The 16,585-nt window shown below is 31.7% G+C and overlaps 2 protein-coding genes across 6 annotated transcripts; one reads left to right on the top strand and one right to left on the bottom strand.

The window, feature by feature from the left end:
- Positions 1-9: 9 nt before the first annotated feature.
- On the top strand, positions 10-16,206 carry LOC149899600 (DNA repair protein RAD51 homolog 3-like). Of its 2 annotated transcripts, none has more exons than XM_090113608.1 (7): positions 10-532; positions 666-796; positions 1,213-1,319; positions 1,455-1,618; positions 1,897-2,025; positions 2,145-2,336; positions 16,124-16,206. In XM_090113608.1, the coding sequence occupies exons 1-7, from the start codon at positions 488-490 to the stop codon at positions 16,184-16,186; spliced, it is 831 nt and encodes a 276-aa protein (XP_089969734.1). In that variant the 5' UTR covers positions 10-487; the 3' UTR covers positions 16,187-16,206. The 2 variants fall into 2 exon arrangements, with proteins under 2 accessions (XP_089969734.1, XP_089969735.1); XM_090113609.1 differs by lacking the exon at positions 16,124-16,206 and adding an exon at positions 3,143-3,190 and having other exon boundaries at positions 15-532.
- Positions 3,183-13,888, bottom strand: AnxB9 (Annexin B9). 4 transcript variants are annotated; one of them, XM_090113604.1, is made up of 8 exons: positions 13,761-13,888; positions 13,466-13,505; positions 11,828-12,004; positions 10,530-10,734; positions 8,327-8,556; positions 6,645-6,741; positions 5,550-5,731; positions 3,183-4,282 (listed from the first exon to the last, which is right to left on the bottom strand). In XM_090113604.1, the coding sequence occupies exons 2-8, from the start codon at positions 13,493-13,495 to the stop codon at positions 4,232-4,234; spliced, it is 972 nt and encodes a 323-aa protein (XP_089969730.1). In that variant the 5' UTR covers positions 13,496-13,505; positions 13,761-13,888; the 3' UTR covers positions 3,183-4,231. The 4 variants fall into 4 exon arrangements, with proteins under 4 accessions (XP_089969730.1, XP_089969731.1, XP_089969732.1 ...); XM_090113605.1 differs by having other exon boundaries at positions 3,183-3,919; XM_090113606.1 differs by having other exon boundaries at positions 3,183-3,591.
- Positions 16,207-16,585: the final 379 nt, after the last annotated feature.

Below are 16,585 nucleotides of genomic sequence, written 5' to 3'. Positions count from 1 at the left end.
ATTTTTATTTCGGACCGGAATTGTCTCCGGTTGGATTAGGATACGAAAAAACTTAAAAAAAAAACTTTGATAGAGCTTGGACGAACAATTAGATTGAAATACAAATATAAACGTTGAATTTTCTTCATTTTCTTAAGATTTTCTTATTATAATCGCGCTGAAAAACTTGACATTTCAATGCTGTTGACATTAATATTGGCTGATGGCTCTCATGACTCATCTCTCATTATTCAAATTCGCGCCAAACGGCAAACCATTGAATTCCAAATTTGTATTTTGAATTCGGAAATTAGAAATCAATTAAAAAACAAAAGATAAAAAAAAGTTAATACAATAATCAGAACTCAAAAGTACTTTTATTTCTTATAACAATTATTAAAATTACGATACCCTAATTGGGAATGTTTACTTATAAGTTTGATAGAATGAAAAGTTTATGAATAAAATAAAATAAATTATAATTAATAATTATTACTTATAACTGATAATGAATTCGCAGTTCAAAATAATAAGTGCAACTGATTTGTGGCAGGTAAGTACCTACTTATAATATTAACAGAAAATTATATCGTTAAACTGTTCGAGTTTCAACTTTCAATTTAAATTCAAAATATTTAATGCACATTTAATGTGGCTTACATCTATAACTAATTATCTCTTTACAGAAAGAAACGAGCTTGCCATCGATACCCACCTTTAGTCAAAGCCTGGATAATGTTTTAGGGAATGAAGGAATTCAATTAGGATCTATCACTGAATTATTGGGATTACCAGGATCTGGAAAGACACAATTGTGGTGCGTATTAAAATATAATTATATTATCTTACTAAAAATACTTAATAATATGCAAATTATAAGACATGATAATACAATTATTCTAATTACAAGAGCTTCTATGGGTTCTAGATATTCATTTAATTTTAAAATTTTAATCACAGCGTGTTTTCATAGAGTTGATTCTTGCATTCATTTTATATAATAACTAGTTTTCCGCCAGCGGCTTCGCCCGCTTAGTCTTAAACGTAATAAATTATATACTAAAACCTTCCTTTTGAATCACTCTATCTATTAAAAAAAACCCCATCAAAATCCGTTGCATAGTTTTAAAGATTTAAGCATATATACATATACATATAGATAGGGACATAGGCACAGAGAAAGCGACTTTGTTTTATACTATGTAGTGATTTTAAGTTCTCATTTCTTTTCAGTTTACAGTTGTGTGCATCAGTTCAAATTCCAAAATCTCTTGGTGGATTAGATGCTGAAGCTCTATATATAGACACAAACACTAATTTTTCACTTACTAGATTTAAGGGTAGGTAGTCAGACTTTTTCTTAATGTTCCTTTTTATTTTAATATACAAATTTTAACATTCCTTCTTATTTATAGAAGGTAGTGATAGCTATTTCATAGTTTTATTGCTAAAAATTATATTTGTTCATTCTTTAGAAATTCTGCGTGCAAGTCAGGAGAAATGCAAAAGTATACTTAATGTTGAACCTAGCAATAGAGAAGAGGGTTTGAAAAAATTACATTATGTCAATGCATTTGGCTTAGAAAAATTCTGTAGCCTTATTTATTCTCTATCACAAGTTATTGCCGAAAGACCTTGTGTAAGTTTTTTATACCTAACTTATATTTTCTGAGTATATTTCATAGAGCTATTTAAATTGTTTACTTTAATTCAGAAATTATTTGACATATCTAGCAACTAGTTAGTATAAGATAATTTGTAGGATACTTACTAATATTTAGAAGAAAGGAGGGTACTTTTCCATAATATTATATATTATATTGTTTTCTTAGAAATATACTCAATTCCTGCCTAGTATGTGAAACATACTTCCAATGTTTGAATGTAATCTTTTACTTACTTTTTTATTTCTTTCAGGTTCGGCTCATAGTTATAGATTCTATAACTTTTCCTTTTAAAGAAGGTATAACAACAAAACGAAGGACTGGATTATTGTTTCGATTAATGGCAGAGGTTCAGAAACTCGCTATTGAAAAACACATAGCAGTAAGTGCCCCTTAAAATACCTATTTAAGAAATACCTTTATAATGATGTGGCTAAAATATTTTTTTTCAATCAGGGTTATTAGCTGCTAGTTTATTATAAAATTAAATATTATTTTCAGGTTGTTTTAACAAATGAAATGAGCACTCGAGTAGGGTTGTCAACAGGGTCATTAGTTGGCGCATTTGGTGATGCGTGGGCGCACAGGTGTAATAAACGTTTGTTATTAACAGCCCCAAAGTTCTTGGAAAAAGAAAGATTAGCAGCCCTGATTAAGAGCAATAATTCACCAGAGATAGTGGGAAAATTTCAAGTGAGTGTCCCATGGTTAAAATTAATTTATTTTAAAGTACCTAATGTAATAAGCAAACTATGAAGATATATTTATTGCCTTTCCTCACTGTAAAATGCTATTTATCTCAAAATCCATTGTGCACATCTACACGGTTATATTTAATATGTATGACTTTGATAGTTTTAGAGATTTATATTGGTTTGAATTAACGGCTTATGTCCTTCTTATGTCATATTTAGGCGCTAATGCATTGCAATATTTTGTCTTGGCAAAATATCTCGTCTCTTAAAAATTATATCATTATTATATTTAATTTTAATACCTATTGCTTTGTTGAATCAATGAACTGTTTTTGAAAGGTTGCCAATAGCATTATTACCAATACATTCCGCTATGAGGAATAAACCCAGTTAAATAAAGCTGTTTTAGCTAGTATTTACAATTAAATTTCTAGGAATCCATTACATATACATAGTTTGTTATTTTGCCAAGATTTCGAAGAAAGATCATTTATATTATAGTCGACGAGAATGTTTGTGGCATGCGGGGTTGTAAAAGGTGCGAACGGGATTGAGTAAATTGCGCGCTCTCTTCCATTTACGGGTTGTTATATATTAATTATCGATCATTCATTTCAATGGCACGCGCAACCGCAATTGCTGACGTCACTGGCGCGTTTTATAACTCATTTTATAAGTTCTCGTCGACTATAGTGTTTTTATTAATATAATAGAGGGATTAAGTGATATACCTCCAGTATTCTACAATATACTTAGTCATTTTTAATTTTAAAAGTTAAGTTATAGGCATTCCTATTTTCTCAGATTACGGACGAGGGCATCAGGGATTTATGAATAAAACACATTTAAAACATACATAGTTTTATTTGAATGTATCGGTATATAATATAATAATACATTTTAAACAAAACTACAGCACCAATAAATATCTCATTTTCACAAAAATATCAAGCAAATATTATATCTATAACATTAACATTAAAGGCAGTTTCACACTGAACTTAGCTTAGCGAAAGATTTTTTCTTATTATGCTTTTTCTTACGACACAAGTGTGAGTAACACGCGTTTGTAGTCCCCTTTAGTATCATCCTGCAAAATATTACATTACAATTTACATTCTAACAACAATCCGCAAAACATGCTTAAAGCAAAACATTTCAAACTAATAGTTCTTAACCAAAAACAATAAGATTTTGCAGGATTAAGCACAAAGTGTAACTAGCACATTCCTGAAGTCACCAGTTAGGTCTTCCTGCAAAGATATTGAATAACTTGTAACTACAGCAAAATAAAAACGTGTAGAAACTGGCCCATAAATTCTATAGACAAATCACACAGCGTGCATTCGAGATTATATCGAGATTATAAATTATACATGATATACAAAAATAACTTAAAATAAAATTTGTAAAATGCATCGTTTAAGTATATTGCACCGAAAGTAAATAGGGTACAATAGACTGCTATCACTTAAAACCGAGCTTGAAACGGGGTTATGACGCTCGTAATTTTTTATCTGTTCTGAAGCCTTAGTAACACATTGTAGAAAGGAGGTGACCGAGAGGGCCTCCTAACTCCTCCTGAAAAATCACAACTACTTGTAAAAGCTGTTTTTAAACAACCCAACCCCGTGCACGTCACGATATTAAGCTGTTAGCTACTGTGCAAAGAAAGTTATGACAATGAGCAAGCAAAATATACAGATCTTCAAAAAAAATTTACACCCGGCACAGATAACCTAAATGGCACTGACACATCGTTTATAGTGGTACCTATTTAAAAAAATCAGTGCGTGACCGTTAAGAACCTATATTATAGCCTAATAATTGACGAACTTAAAAGAATTTAAGTGATTTATCTGATTCGTTGAAGTCCTGACCGCAGGCCACAATTTATTCAACAAGGGTCAGTAAGGCCTTCTTGTAATCGCCGGAAGTGTCGCCCTGTAACCAAAACGTACGGCTAATAGTTTTATTTGCATTTGTAGATTTATTCTATCGTTAACGCCAGTTCTTCGCAACTCACCAAATTGCAGTTTGTGCTCACTTTTTTTGTTTTATTTGTCAGTTACCCCATAGGTACTTTCAAATATTGTGAACAGAAAGCTTTATTTTTAAGCAATGCATGCAGGAGGGCAATTTTTTTATCGATATAACATGGATATAACATTTTTTTTCAAATTAATTTAAACAAAACGTTGAATTGCAAATAAATACAAACTAAAATATATTTATAAAAAAAAATCATCGTCAATATGTTAGAAAACAATATCGTTAATTTAAAATTAGTGTTATTTACACAAACGTCGTAACAATTTACGTATTTGACGACATGAACATAATTATATGCAACGAACTTAAATCGCGACCTTTAACGATTTTAATTATTTTTCCCAAATAGATCTGTATATATACATTATTAAATTTAAGATGGATTAAAAAAACAATTTGTAAATAGAAAATTATTAGTATAAAATGAATGTTGCTGTGTAGTCCGATTTATACCAAGGAAAGTATGGGTCAGATTCTATTTTTAAACTGTAAATTATATGCTAAGTATTCATGCGATTATAAGCGTTAGTCATCTAATAACACAGTCTATGGTTAATAATTAACTTAATTGCAAGTGCCATTATTACTTTGGGAGTCTAGTAATTACAACAAGACTAAGTAATAGGTACATTAATTCTTCTACATCTCAATCATGAACACGAACTACAGTGTTAATTATTATTTATCATATTAAAAACCACCAAAAGATTGCGTCTATTAATAAGCGAAAGATTATAAAAAAAAAATGTAGAAATACGAATTCTGTTGTCATCAATCACTATAAAATACAAGTTATTTTTGCTCATATTGGACTTGCGCAGTGAACACTCAATGCTCAAATAGAGTCCACATTTTGCATCTTATTTCCCCAAAACTTCACATTATTGAGGGAGCTATTGGAAGTTATGTTGATTGATTTCACCCATTGTGAAATATATTTTTCGTTAAAGTTTTTTTTCCCTAATTTAAGTTAAAAATTAAATAATAAGCATAATAAATCAGTGGTTTCATCTATAGATGACAACAGAACCGTCAATATTCTTGTTAGTACTCTACTAAAAATCGAACATTAATCATTAAACACTGATCGCTTATGAAATGACGAGACCATGTAACACAGAAAGCACACACAAAATCAAGTAAACGGCAAATCACTTACAGCAATCCAGTCTTCCAACGGCTTGCCGTACTTCTCAAGGAATGCTTGTTTGATATCACCGAGGTCGATCTCTGACCGACTGACTACAATCCTAATGAGAGTCTTGTCGTTTGTTCCCAAACCTTTCATGGAGTAGTAGAGACGCTCGGCGAAGAAGCCCACTTTGCTCTTTACGCATTTTACTGTAATTTAAGAGGGCTTGTTATATTATCAGGAAATTGTATGACATAAAAAGCTATAAATTTACCGTAATTTTCGTGAATTTGAAAATTTTATTATAACACTACATAAACTGTATAGCCTATTTAGGTGAATGCCATGTCAATGCAATACGATTCAAGCTTATATAGTGTTCATTGTTTTCCTTATTTGAAACTTGTAACTTTAGTATGATGATGCGATTGCACTTAAAATCTGGGTTTCAATGTATCTACGAACAATGTTAAAACTTAGAAGGTACCTACTAAGGTTGTATTTTAATAATATTGGAACCTAACTCTTAAATGTACAAAGCATTATGGTGTATGTTTCTATGTAACGGTAACAAGGTTGCAAACAAAAATAACATCACAATTATTTTTTAAGTTTGCCTTAACCTTAAAAATATTTTGATGGTTAGATTGACGGATAACGCTGTACTAAAGAGAAAAAATGTAATCACTACCTAGTACCTACAACAAAAACAAGGCCGCACTTCCTATACACATAGCTGTGACCTTGATGTAACCTAATAGCTATGACTCAACTTGCATGACAGACGCGGGAAAATATATAAAACAATAACGAATATATTGTATACGACTAATTAAAATAATGTATCACCATATATTTTTCTTTAAGCAAGGTTTCAACATTCGTTTAATGGAAAAATATAAAGCTTAATTTTGATTATAATATACACCACTAATTTATTAGTAACCGTGATAAAAAATATTTTGAAATACATGTACCTACGCTGTAATTGCTAAATTTAATTAACGAGATAAAATTATAAAAACAAGTACCTAGTAACTCGATTTGTTACTTTTAAGTTATGCTTTATTTTAATTATTACCGATTCACATAGGGGCGTTAAATAAACAATTTAACACCTACCGATAGCAAGCATGCCCTTCTCGACGCTTCCAGAGAATTCCTTCTTGATAGAATCTTCGATGTCTTTGCCAGTCAGCGCTTCGAATTCTGCGAAGATCTGAAATTAAATGAAATAGTTATTAGCCTGTGTGCAATATAATCTAGACCAGTCAGATTTAATTAGGATATTGTCAATTACGTAGATCTAGCTATAGTCCAAGATCCCAGAGGGATAAGACATAACTTATTTTCTAAAAGATGAAACTTTAAGTTCTCAGTAGTGTCTCCTGTACTTTGTATACCTGCGTTTTTGTGAAGTTTGCCCAGTGACACCTGGGCAGGTACCAGGTGAGAAAGGTGACTAAAAATAAGAGTTACTTTACTTAAATTTAGATGGCTGATTTTTAGATATATTATATAGAATATCATTCTCAAATGGTATCGCAAGTATCAGACACTTTTCATGGACCAAAACTTTTGTCAGACGCTTTAAAGCTCCACTTTCAAAAATAAGTAACTTTACTTATTTTTAAATGTCTGATTTTTTAATATGTTATCAACATAACTATTACAAAATTATATTTAATCAGTCAGACAAATTGGAATGACCAAAAATCCACTAAACACAAAAAATATTCGGCCGTGAGTACGAACGCGAGAGCATTATGCATGCGTTTCAGAGCGAGTGTATATATATGTGTATAGATAGTAACCCGGTTCTCCTTCTTTAACTCGCATTCTTTTTCAGTCTACTGTGTATGTGCGCGCAATGTATAGTATTCATTATATAATGTATAATTCATTGCGCGCACATACACAGTAGACTGAAAAAGAATGTGAGTTAAAGAAGGAGAACCGGGTTACTATCTATACACATATATATACACTCGCTCTGAAACGCATGCATAATGCTCTCGCGTTCGTACTCACGGCCGAATATTTTTTGTGTTTAGTGGATTTTTGGTCATTCCAATTTGTCTGACTGATTAAATATAATTTTGTAATAGTTATGTTGATAACATATAAAAAAATCAGACATTAAAAAATAAGTAAAGTTTATTTATTTTTGGAAGTGGAGCTTTAAAGCGTCTGACAAAAGTTTTGGTCCATGAAAAGTGTCTGATACTTGCGATACCATTTGAGAATGATATTCTATAAAATATATCTAAAAATCAGCCATCTAAATTTAAGTAAAGTAACTCTTATTTTTAGTCACCTTTCTCACCTGGTACCTGCCCAGGTGTCACTGGGCAAACTTCACAAACACGCAGGTATACAAAGTACATGAGACACTACTGAGAACTTAAAGTTTCATCTTTTAGAAAATAAGTTATGTCTTATCGCTCTGGGATCTTACTCTACTACATTGTTGACTACAAAGTATCTAGCATCGAGTCATTTGTCATATAGAAAGACAGATATTTGAAATGAAGTTAAAGGTTATCTCAAAAATAAACAAATACAAGATTAATTATTATTTAATTTCACTTACATTTTATCTGATAGGTATAAATAGAATGATGTTTTAAATTCCGACTCTCATAACTTATCTCTAGATTTATATCGTTCCTTCGATTTTATTGATACGATGAAAATAAACATAAGGATAATGATAGGTACCTATATCATGTACATCAACAATTATCTCCATCAAAGAACGATATCGCAAAACGAACATAAATAGATACACTATGTAAACAAACCTGTCTCAATTGCTGATACGAGCGTGTGATAAGGATGGAGTTGAAGACTGATTCATCAGTTCCCCATTGGCCTTCACCAGCGCTGGCTAGATTCTGGGCATCTTCCTTGGCAGCTCCTTCGTCCACACCCTGGTTCTCATCACGATTGGCCATGCACAGAGACACGCAAAGCCTCTTGAAGTGACCAGATGTGTCCCCCTTAAGGTCCGACTCTAAGCTCTTGCCATACACTGAGTAATAAAAATGGTATTCAAATTTGGAATGAACATAGATATGAATATAATGTATAGAAATATAAATGTGCCAGTGTAGATAACGAAAAAAATTCTACAATTGCCTATTGCTGTACCTACACTAACGTACGGTCTATTCTTTAGAAATACCTCTGATATTAGCAAGATGCTACATTGTGAATGTTCATTGTACCTAACTATATTGTTGTACCTAGACTAATCTAATATCTATGGATAATGGATATGACTTGAGGGAAATAATAGATAAAAACAACAATTTTACAGAATTATGATACAGATTAAAGGAATTAAGTAAAACACGGTCCGAACATAGATATCTCTTTTGATAAGGCATATTAATATCATGTAATTTTAAATATTTGACACGATAATTATAACAAGAAGTATCATCATTATAGCAAGTTGCTATTAACAACAATAACTTTTAATGAAATTAATTATGTAAAGAATAAGATGCCAGAGCACTGCTCTAGCAACTTTAAATATTTAAATTGTAATTTCTTATATTAATACATCATACTCCAATTAAAGCATATCGAATCGCCACGATTTCTTAGATATTTTACACAAGAACATTGCTCAAACAGCATTCATTCATCGCACCATTAACAGTTCAATTAACAAAAGGCTCTACGAACCACGAATAATAATGAAGTTACATGCAGACTGGGTCCGTGACCTAATCGTTTGTTACTAGTTACCTACAGTTAGATGGAAATGATAATAAATACTAGAACTTTCTATTTAAAACCGATCAATACGCCACTAATGGACTGATCTGAAGGTTTTGTCAAATAATATTTTATTCATATGGCTTGTACGGCATTCGAAAAGTGGTTTGCAATCGTGATTTTATTTAATTAAATAAAAAAGTGCGGTTCAACATGGGATAAAAATTTGCTTAGTACCTACCATTTTACGATAAAAAAGTTTGGAAAATCCAAAAGTGCACGACTCATAATGCTCATTTAATTATGAAATATATAAAAAAAAAAAAAACTTATTGTAGTTTTCGTTTTTTATTAATTGCAATTAAACGACACTGAATTAATTAATCATTCGCATTCAGTGACCTACAATCGTCGATTAGAATATTAAAAAAAAAAAATTTAACTCAAATGATGGATTTTTTCACAAGTTATAGTGTTTTCAGGTTTCACACATGACGGACAGGAAAATTTTTTGACCTATTTCGGTGTTTTTTTCCAATTCTATTGAAGTAAATCAATTTTTAAAAAGTATGGGATTAATCTCCATTAAATTATCTCGACAATAGTATGCAAAATATCTTGATTCCGTGAACTAACAAGGCTATAATAATAAGAATAGCTGCAAAAATGAGGCGAAAAATATTTTTCGATCGTAAAGCACTCTCTGATGCTTCGCATCAGTCGTGCAAAAGTCAGTAGTGCGTAATATCATTTAATATTATTTAATGAATACAAAATGTTAATGAGGAAAATAAGAGTATAAACGTGTATGGAACAATTTTGATAAACGTTTCGCATGAACGATTTAAATGCTAGCAATTGCATGTTGAAAACTTGTATGTGACCGAGTTATGGTATAAACTAGAAAATTTCAACAAAAAATTTTCAATATTACTTGTTTCTATATTACGGTAATGTTTAGTAAATCTAGGTAACTACCTCCTTAAAGTATTTGTGCCACATTTATCTACCTACAGATGTTATTTCAACTACTCCAAACCTACGCCATGCAGAAAGATTAATCTAATACCTACCTACTATCCTACCCAAGCGTTTAAAACATGGTCAGGTGTATCCGATTTATATTAATAATTGCAAGCTGTAAAGAATATAAAGACATCAAGAAACTATCGCAAATGTATACACTGTGGTATACACCTAAAACTGAATTACGATTGCATTTTTAACTCATAAATCAACAGCTAATTATATCATCAATAATAAAATTTCAATACTTACGTTGTTCATAAAAGGCAGAGATGGTACGGATTCCATAGTTGGACAGTGTGCAGAGGATTTCAATGATGGCCTCTTCATCAGTACCGATTCCCGCTACGGCATCATGGAGTTCCTTGGCGTAGAAGTGTGGGAGGGGCGTCATCAGGGCAATGATGACATTCTCCAAGTTACCGCTCAGCTCGCTCTTGAGTTCACTGATCAAGTCCTGGTTGAAACAAAATCGATTAAACTTGGCAACTATGTAGATACATACAACAAATAGTGCGTACCTTTGAGAAACAAGATTGTATTCAATCAGGTTATAATCCGCATTAATACTTCTTATGTAACGACCATAGTAAACATATTGATTGTAGAACAAAGAACAAATTTTGTTCTACAACCAAAATGTTTATCATATTCAGATGCCGTTATAATGTTTCATAAATTTAATATGCATGGATGATTGATTGCAACGGAATGTTCTTTCAACGTCATTCCAGCTGCCATGCATACATATTTGATCCACTTGATAGTGGAAATGCAGTTGAATCACGATTCCATAAGTGTTAGTTAATCACGTAGGTGAAATAATTCATAATTAAAAATATGAATGTATGAAGGTACATACAATTTTAACTATTCATTCATCACAATAATTGATTAAGTAAATGTATTTGAAAACATTACAATTTCATACAAAATGTAAAATGTTAAATGCAAGTTACAACATTGGTTTAACAATCCTGTAAACTCTTGACTTTGCATAATTTATATCGCATAGTTTGTTTGCGAAAAACAATTGATAAGATAAAGTAAGAAGTGACATTCATCTAAAACGTATGCCTTGCTGTTACAGTCTTCGATCGTTGTATGCAAAGTGAAAATATGCTTTTTTAAGCAACAGGTACCTATTTAAAATTAATGCTTACTACAACGTGCCAAGAAACAAAAAGATCACGTTTCGATCATGTTATGATTTCTAAGTAAACAGTAAACGACCAATAATTTAATAAATAGTATCAATATACATTATAAATGGAACAATATTATACAAACGATACATTTATTCATTCAATTTGTAAGTTTGCAGAATTTCCCGTTCATGAGTGCTTCTGTGCTTACTGCTTATATCGTAAAGATACGACACTTCACAATCTAAAAAATAAATTATTATTTATTATGGACAACTGTGAACTGTGTGTAAATATCAAGTAAGACAGTTTCAGTTTATATCAGGGAAATACCCACAAAACAGTTTGCTATAAAGTGTCACATTTTCCGGTTCCATAAAAAACTAGCATCAAATTATCCTTTACCTTGCCATAGTTGGTCTTGAAGGTCTCGGCGATTTCCAAACGTTGGACGATGCCACGGCGGCACAGCACATCGATGATTGCTTTTTCATCTGTGCCGAAGCCCTTCATGGCCTTGCGGAGGGTCTCCGCATCCGCAGCGGGGTCGAAGGGGTCCGCTGGATACACCGTAGGGGTGCACTAGGGGAAAACACATGATTGGATATTATTTAGGTACTAGGTAGTCATACTGTCGCCATGCTAAAAGTATAAAACTTGGAGAAAATACGTGCGTCCGCGTCGTTACAAGAGATGTTTGCTGATAACAGTAAAATAAAACGAAAAGAAAGTTTAGCACACTTTGGCTTTCACTGCATGCAGACTGCAAAATAAAGTATTCGAAACTAAATACTTGCAGTAGTTACTGAATTTACGTGCATAAATATATATTTTGTACCTAAGTTTTGTGACTCGTTCGTCGATATGACCGAAAAACATGCCAGGATATAGTATAATATTGTAATACTGTGATATAGGTAAGTAACTTAATAGTAGCTAATATTTTTTTTATTTAAATAGGTAACTACCAGTGAAGAACAAAATGTGGCTCAAATCTCAATTGAATTAAAAGCGAAACCGTGAAAATGCAATACAAATGCATACAAAAAGCTCTCCAATAACTCAAAATTTAGGTCCGACTTCCTAGATTATAAATCATAGAAAAATAATTTAAACAAACGCAATCAAATACAATAATATCATAGGTATCAGCCCAAATGATATTATTCACTAACCTTGAACTTTTCCTTGATATGCGTTGGGCATAATAATTATAAAAGTTTTAACATGAAGTTATAATATAAAAAAGTTTATAATAGGTAACAAAACAAATTGCATGTCAGGGTTGGCGTGAGGTACCTATTTCATTTTATCAAAAGCCCTTAGGTATAAATAAATATTCAATATTGATGTCATGTTAGTTCGAAAAAAAATAATTCATACATTAGTTATGTGGAACATCGCGTGACTTCATCAACAATTAAAAGATTAAATTGTGATGCATATCTATACTGCGGAACAGAAATTACAAACTTGAATTATAAAATAATTTTGCATACGGAAGTTCCTATTAGTTAATTAAGAAAATAGCAAATTAAAGCCAATACATGTACCTACATAAATATAACTGTCTATAATTTTATTTATGTATCCAAACACAGGTAGGTATCTTAAAATAATAAGCACTGAATTTGTGCGCCTACTGGAACGTGGGTATGTAGCTGTATCAGGGCAAATTTGATTACTGGTGTTTTTAAATATATTCTTACATACAATGTCATTAACCGGTTTATGCATTTTATCTTCTTCGTTTTTATCAGAACTCGTTATTCAAATAATTGATTGTTTATACTAATATTCAAAACAACTCTGTAGGTACACGTATGAACACCATCACCTAGCGACTGTCTAATAAAATTAGTAATACATCCGTCAGTAGGTATTCTATGGTAAATTTTCTCACTAAATTTAACCTGTTTACCCATTAGTTCTGTTAATAAAACGCTTTCATAAGAACAACCTTGCCCCGAAAAGATGACATCATCTCTTGAGAATCGATACAGCTAAACGTAGGCATAGTTCGAAATGTAGGTGGAAATTTACCTTGTACGGGTAGTACTGTTGTCCGCTCATGTTGAAAGTCCTAAAACAAATAAAAACACGTAAAATTTCTTTTCATTTCAACACTTGAACGCTACGGATCTAAAAATAAGTCCACTACAATCACACCAACCGGCTTTTTGCCGATTTGCAAACATGAACGCCGACGATACGTAATTTAGATTCTAAATACACAATTACTTTATTAAAAAATGCGGCAATTTTATAAGGATTGAATTACTATGTACTTGATTAATTAATATTAAGGATTTAATAATATAATTAAAATGGTACGTACTTGTTTTTTTCTTATTAGACGACACACCCAACCAAGCTACTTTGCGGCAAACTCCGAAATAAATACGTACGAATGGAACTCGGTGAGTCGGTGAGGTCGGTCGGTTCCGTGGCGTTTTTGTTCGCCCTCTCACTCACTATAGCCATTCGGAATAGTCAACCTTTGGTCGATCGATTATTCATTACTCAAAGATTGCTACAGTTTACCGTGACGCACACTCATGACCTCGGTGACCTAATTCTTCAAGTAGCTTGATTGACAATACACAATAATATTTAGAATTGTAGACTTGTAGAATTTGTATAAAACAAAAATAGTCAGTTACAATTAAATAGATATGCGAACAATAAATTAACACCTTCAACGGGAATATCTAATTTATCAGTAAAATTTGGGACAAAACAACTCAAGTTTCTATTTTCCACATGGCGCAGGTTAAAGAAGTACTACTTATAAAGTCTTTTCATAGACTTTAATGAGTATTTTCTAGCTACCTACATTATTAATTCGCCCCTTGTTAATTATAATTCTATTACTAGGTACTCAATTAAATGAGATTATTCCATAAATTTAGAAAAGATTAAGTTACCTACACATAAACTCATAATTACTTTATTTTGTTTTGTATAAAACCAAGTAATACCAAAGGTTGACGACACTAGGTCCACGTAATCTCAAAGCGATGATGTCACCGGCCGGCGTCGCCGCGGCCCGCGAACACGGGGCCGCTTTTACAAAACTGCACTTCAGTTACAATCAATAAACATTTTTGCTAGTAAACTACAATGGAAAACAATTCTTCAATTCTTAAAAATGTATTCAGCGAATGATTTCAACGAATTTTTGTACTTGCTCACGATCGAGATCGTAGGTAATGTAGGTACCTACTATTATCCAACTTATACGTAGGTGCAAAATTTTTCGAATAGGTACATAGCAAGTTTAAATAGGAATTTAATTTATACATCCCGTGTCTTGTGCAATGAGAGTATCATACTTACATCTTATTATTTTCAAGCTACCTACCTACTTAGGTATTTAATCGTATTATTATCGAAGAGCGACAAATGATGAGGTAAATAATTACATAAATTATTAAAACAAAAGGGACTTATTATATTTTAAACTATTATTTATATGTAGACTACAGATACAGAACCTAATCCGGGTATCCGGGTTTATACGTCATGTACATTGTACGTACGATACATTTAACATTACGTAGTAGTTTCTATATTAATCTGTGTGTAACATGTTTTAGTAAGTATTTGTAAATGTCTAAATTTATAACTTGCACTAGTATTAACATGACTATCGTACGATTTTTTCGTCATCATCATTGATCTTAATTCTTGAGTCAGAACTTAGATCATTGTGAATCATACAACGTAAACTGTTGTGACTAGTGTTTATCCACTCATCATACATGCAGCGTAGAATACGTTTGATTACGTATACGACACAGAGATATTTTAAAAATACATATTTTATAATTTGTAGGATATAGATAGTTACCTATACACTATACAGTGTCCCACCGTCGGTATTCTAAGCTCAATGGAGGTTATAGTTTTGCATACGCTGAGTACGTAAAAAATACTTATAAAATTCCAGATGCATTTTTTTTCAAATACATAGATGAATTCTTAAAACCCTTTGTGTACACCCCTAACAAGCAACCCGACCGACTTTGCCACCCGCACGTGAGCTATCATTTTCATAGACAAAATGCTCACATTAGCGAAGCGTTATAAATTTATAATATATGCCTGCTGCGCAAAGCTAGAGAAGAAAACATGAATTTTAAAAAAATTGGCGTAATTTTGTTTTTTAAGTATTTTAATTACGTGAATCGTGATCACTGATCAGTGTATGCAAAACTAAAAGTCCCTTCGCGCTTAGTATACCTATGGTGGGACACCCTGTATACCTATTTATTAATTATAAAACGTGTGTATGACGTGTCTAATGTTATATATTTAGGAACAGAATTGAAGTCTAGTCTAGTTCTACCAATTCAACTTAGAAGCTTATGAGTTATAGCTTACCTTTGGGCTTTGACCACACCATACAACCTATTAATGTGTGATATTGATTTGTTCCAATCGGCAGGTACTTACCCAGTATGTGGGAGGCACTATGTTTTAATTTATTATCGAATGAATATCCATTTTATTGTATGTACCTAGTACCTACTTAGTTAACTACATAAATCGATATGCAATATTGTATTTTAAAAAATCGTGCGTCGTTACGGTACAGCAAGAAGGCCAAGAACGCAGGATCGATTCTCGACTCGAGATAGAATTGTTTTTTTATTATATAATTTCTTTTTCATATATTTATAAGCTGTTTAATTACAGTTGAATGTCAACCAAAAGAAGGATATAAACTTGCTCATCCAGGCAATTTCGTCGGTTCTTTAGAGGAAATTTCTGAAAAATTCATTGCTACTCCGCTCGAAATGGTTAATGGCCGTGCGAGGTATAATAATAATATTCAAAGACAGTACATAATATATTTTGTTTTGAATAAGCCTAGTAAGACTGCACTATAATAAAAAAATCAGAGCTTCAATGAAGCGAGGTGCGATTTCCTGGTTGATGAGTAATCAGTAGTGTATTACAAAAAAGAAGGAAGTGATTTCAGAATACAATAAAATAGGGGCTTTGCAGAAATATTATATTATGTGTTTATTTTCAATTAAAAAAAAGCAGAAAATAAAACTGTCTTCAATAAATAAATATGTAACTATATATAAGTATAACAAATACATAATAATTATTATAACATGAAAATATATTGTTCTACGTATTTAATTACTA

This window comes from Colias eurytheme, chromosome 20 (genome assembly GCF_061535395.1).
Source record: "Colias eurytheme isolate Ceu_HAF_F1 chromosome 20, ilColEury1 Martin Lab GWU primary, whole genome shotgun sequence".
In the NCBI taxonomy this organism is placed as follows: Eukaryota; Metazoa; Arthropoda; class Insecta; order Lepidoptera; family Pieridae; genus Colias; species Colias eurytheme.
The sequence above is the reverse complement of the archived record's forward strand: the minus strand, read 5'-3'. Positions and strand labels throughout refer to the sequence as shown.

What these genes read in the sequence shown, in the direction of transcription:
- LOC149899600 (XM_090113608.1), top strand. Translation starts at nt 488, where the DNA reads ATGAATTCGCAGTTCAAAATAATAAGTGCAACTGATTTGTGGCAG. An exon ending in TTCACTTACTAGATTTAAGG is followed by an intron (nt 1,320 to 1,454) that starts GTAGGTAGTCAG and finishes TTCATTCTTTAG; the next exon opens with AAATTCTGCGTGCAAGTCAG. An exon ending in AGATAGTGGGAAAATTTCAA is followed by an intron (nt 2,337 to 16,123) that starts GTGAGTGTCCCA and finishes GTTTAATTACAG; the next exon opens with TTGAATGTCAACCAAAAGAA.
- AnxB9 (XM_090113604.1), bottom strand. Translation starts at nt 13,495, where the DNA reads ATGAGCGGACAACAGTACTACCCGTACAAG. An exon ending in TCAAGACCAACTATGGCAAG is followed by an intron (nt 10,735 to 11,827) that starts GTAAAGGATAAT and finishes TGTTTCAACCAG; the next exon opens with GACTTGATCAGTGAACTCAA. An exon ending in GAAGGGCATGCTTGCTATCG is followed by an intron (nt 5,732 to 6,644) that starts GTAGGTGTTAAA and finishes CTTAAATTACAG; the next exon opens with TAAAATGCGTAAAGAGCAAA.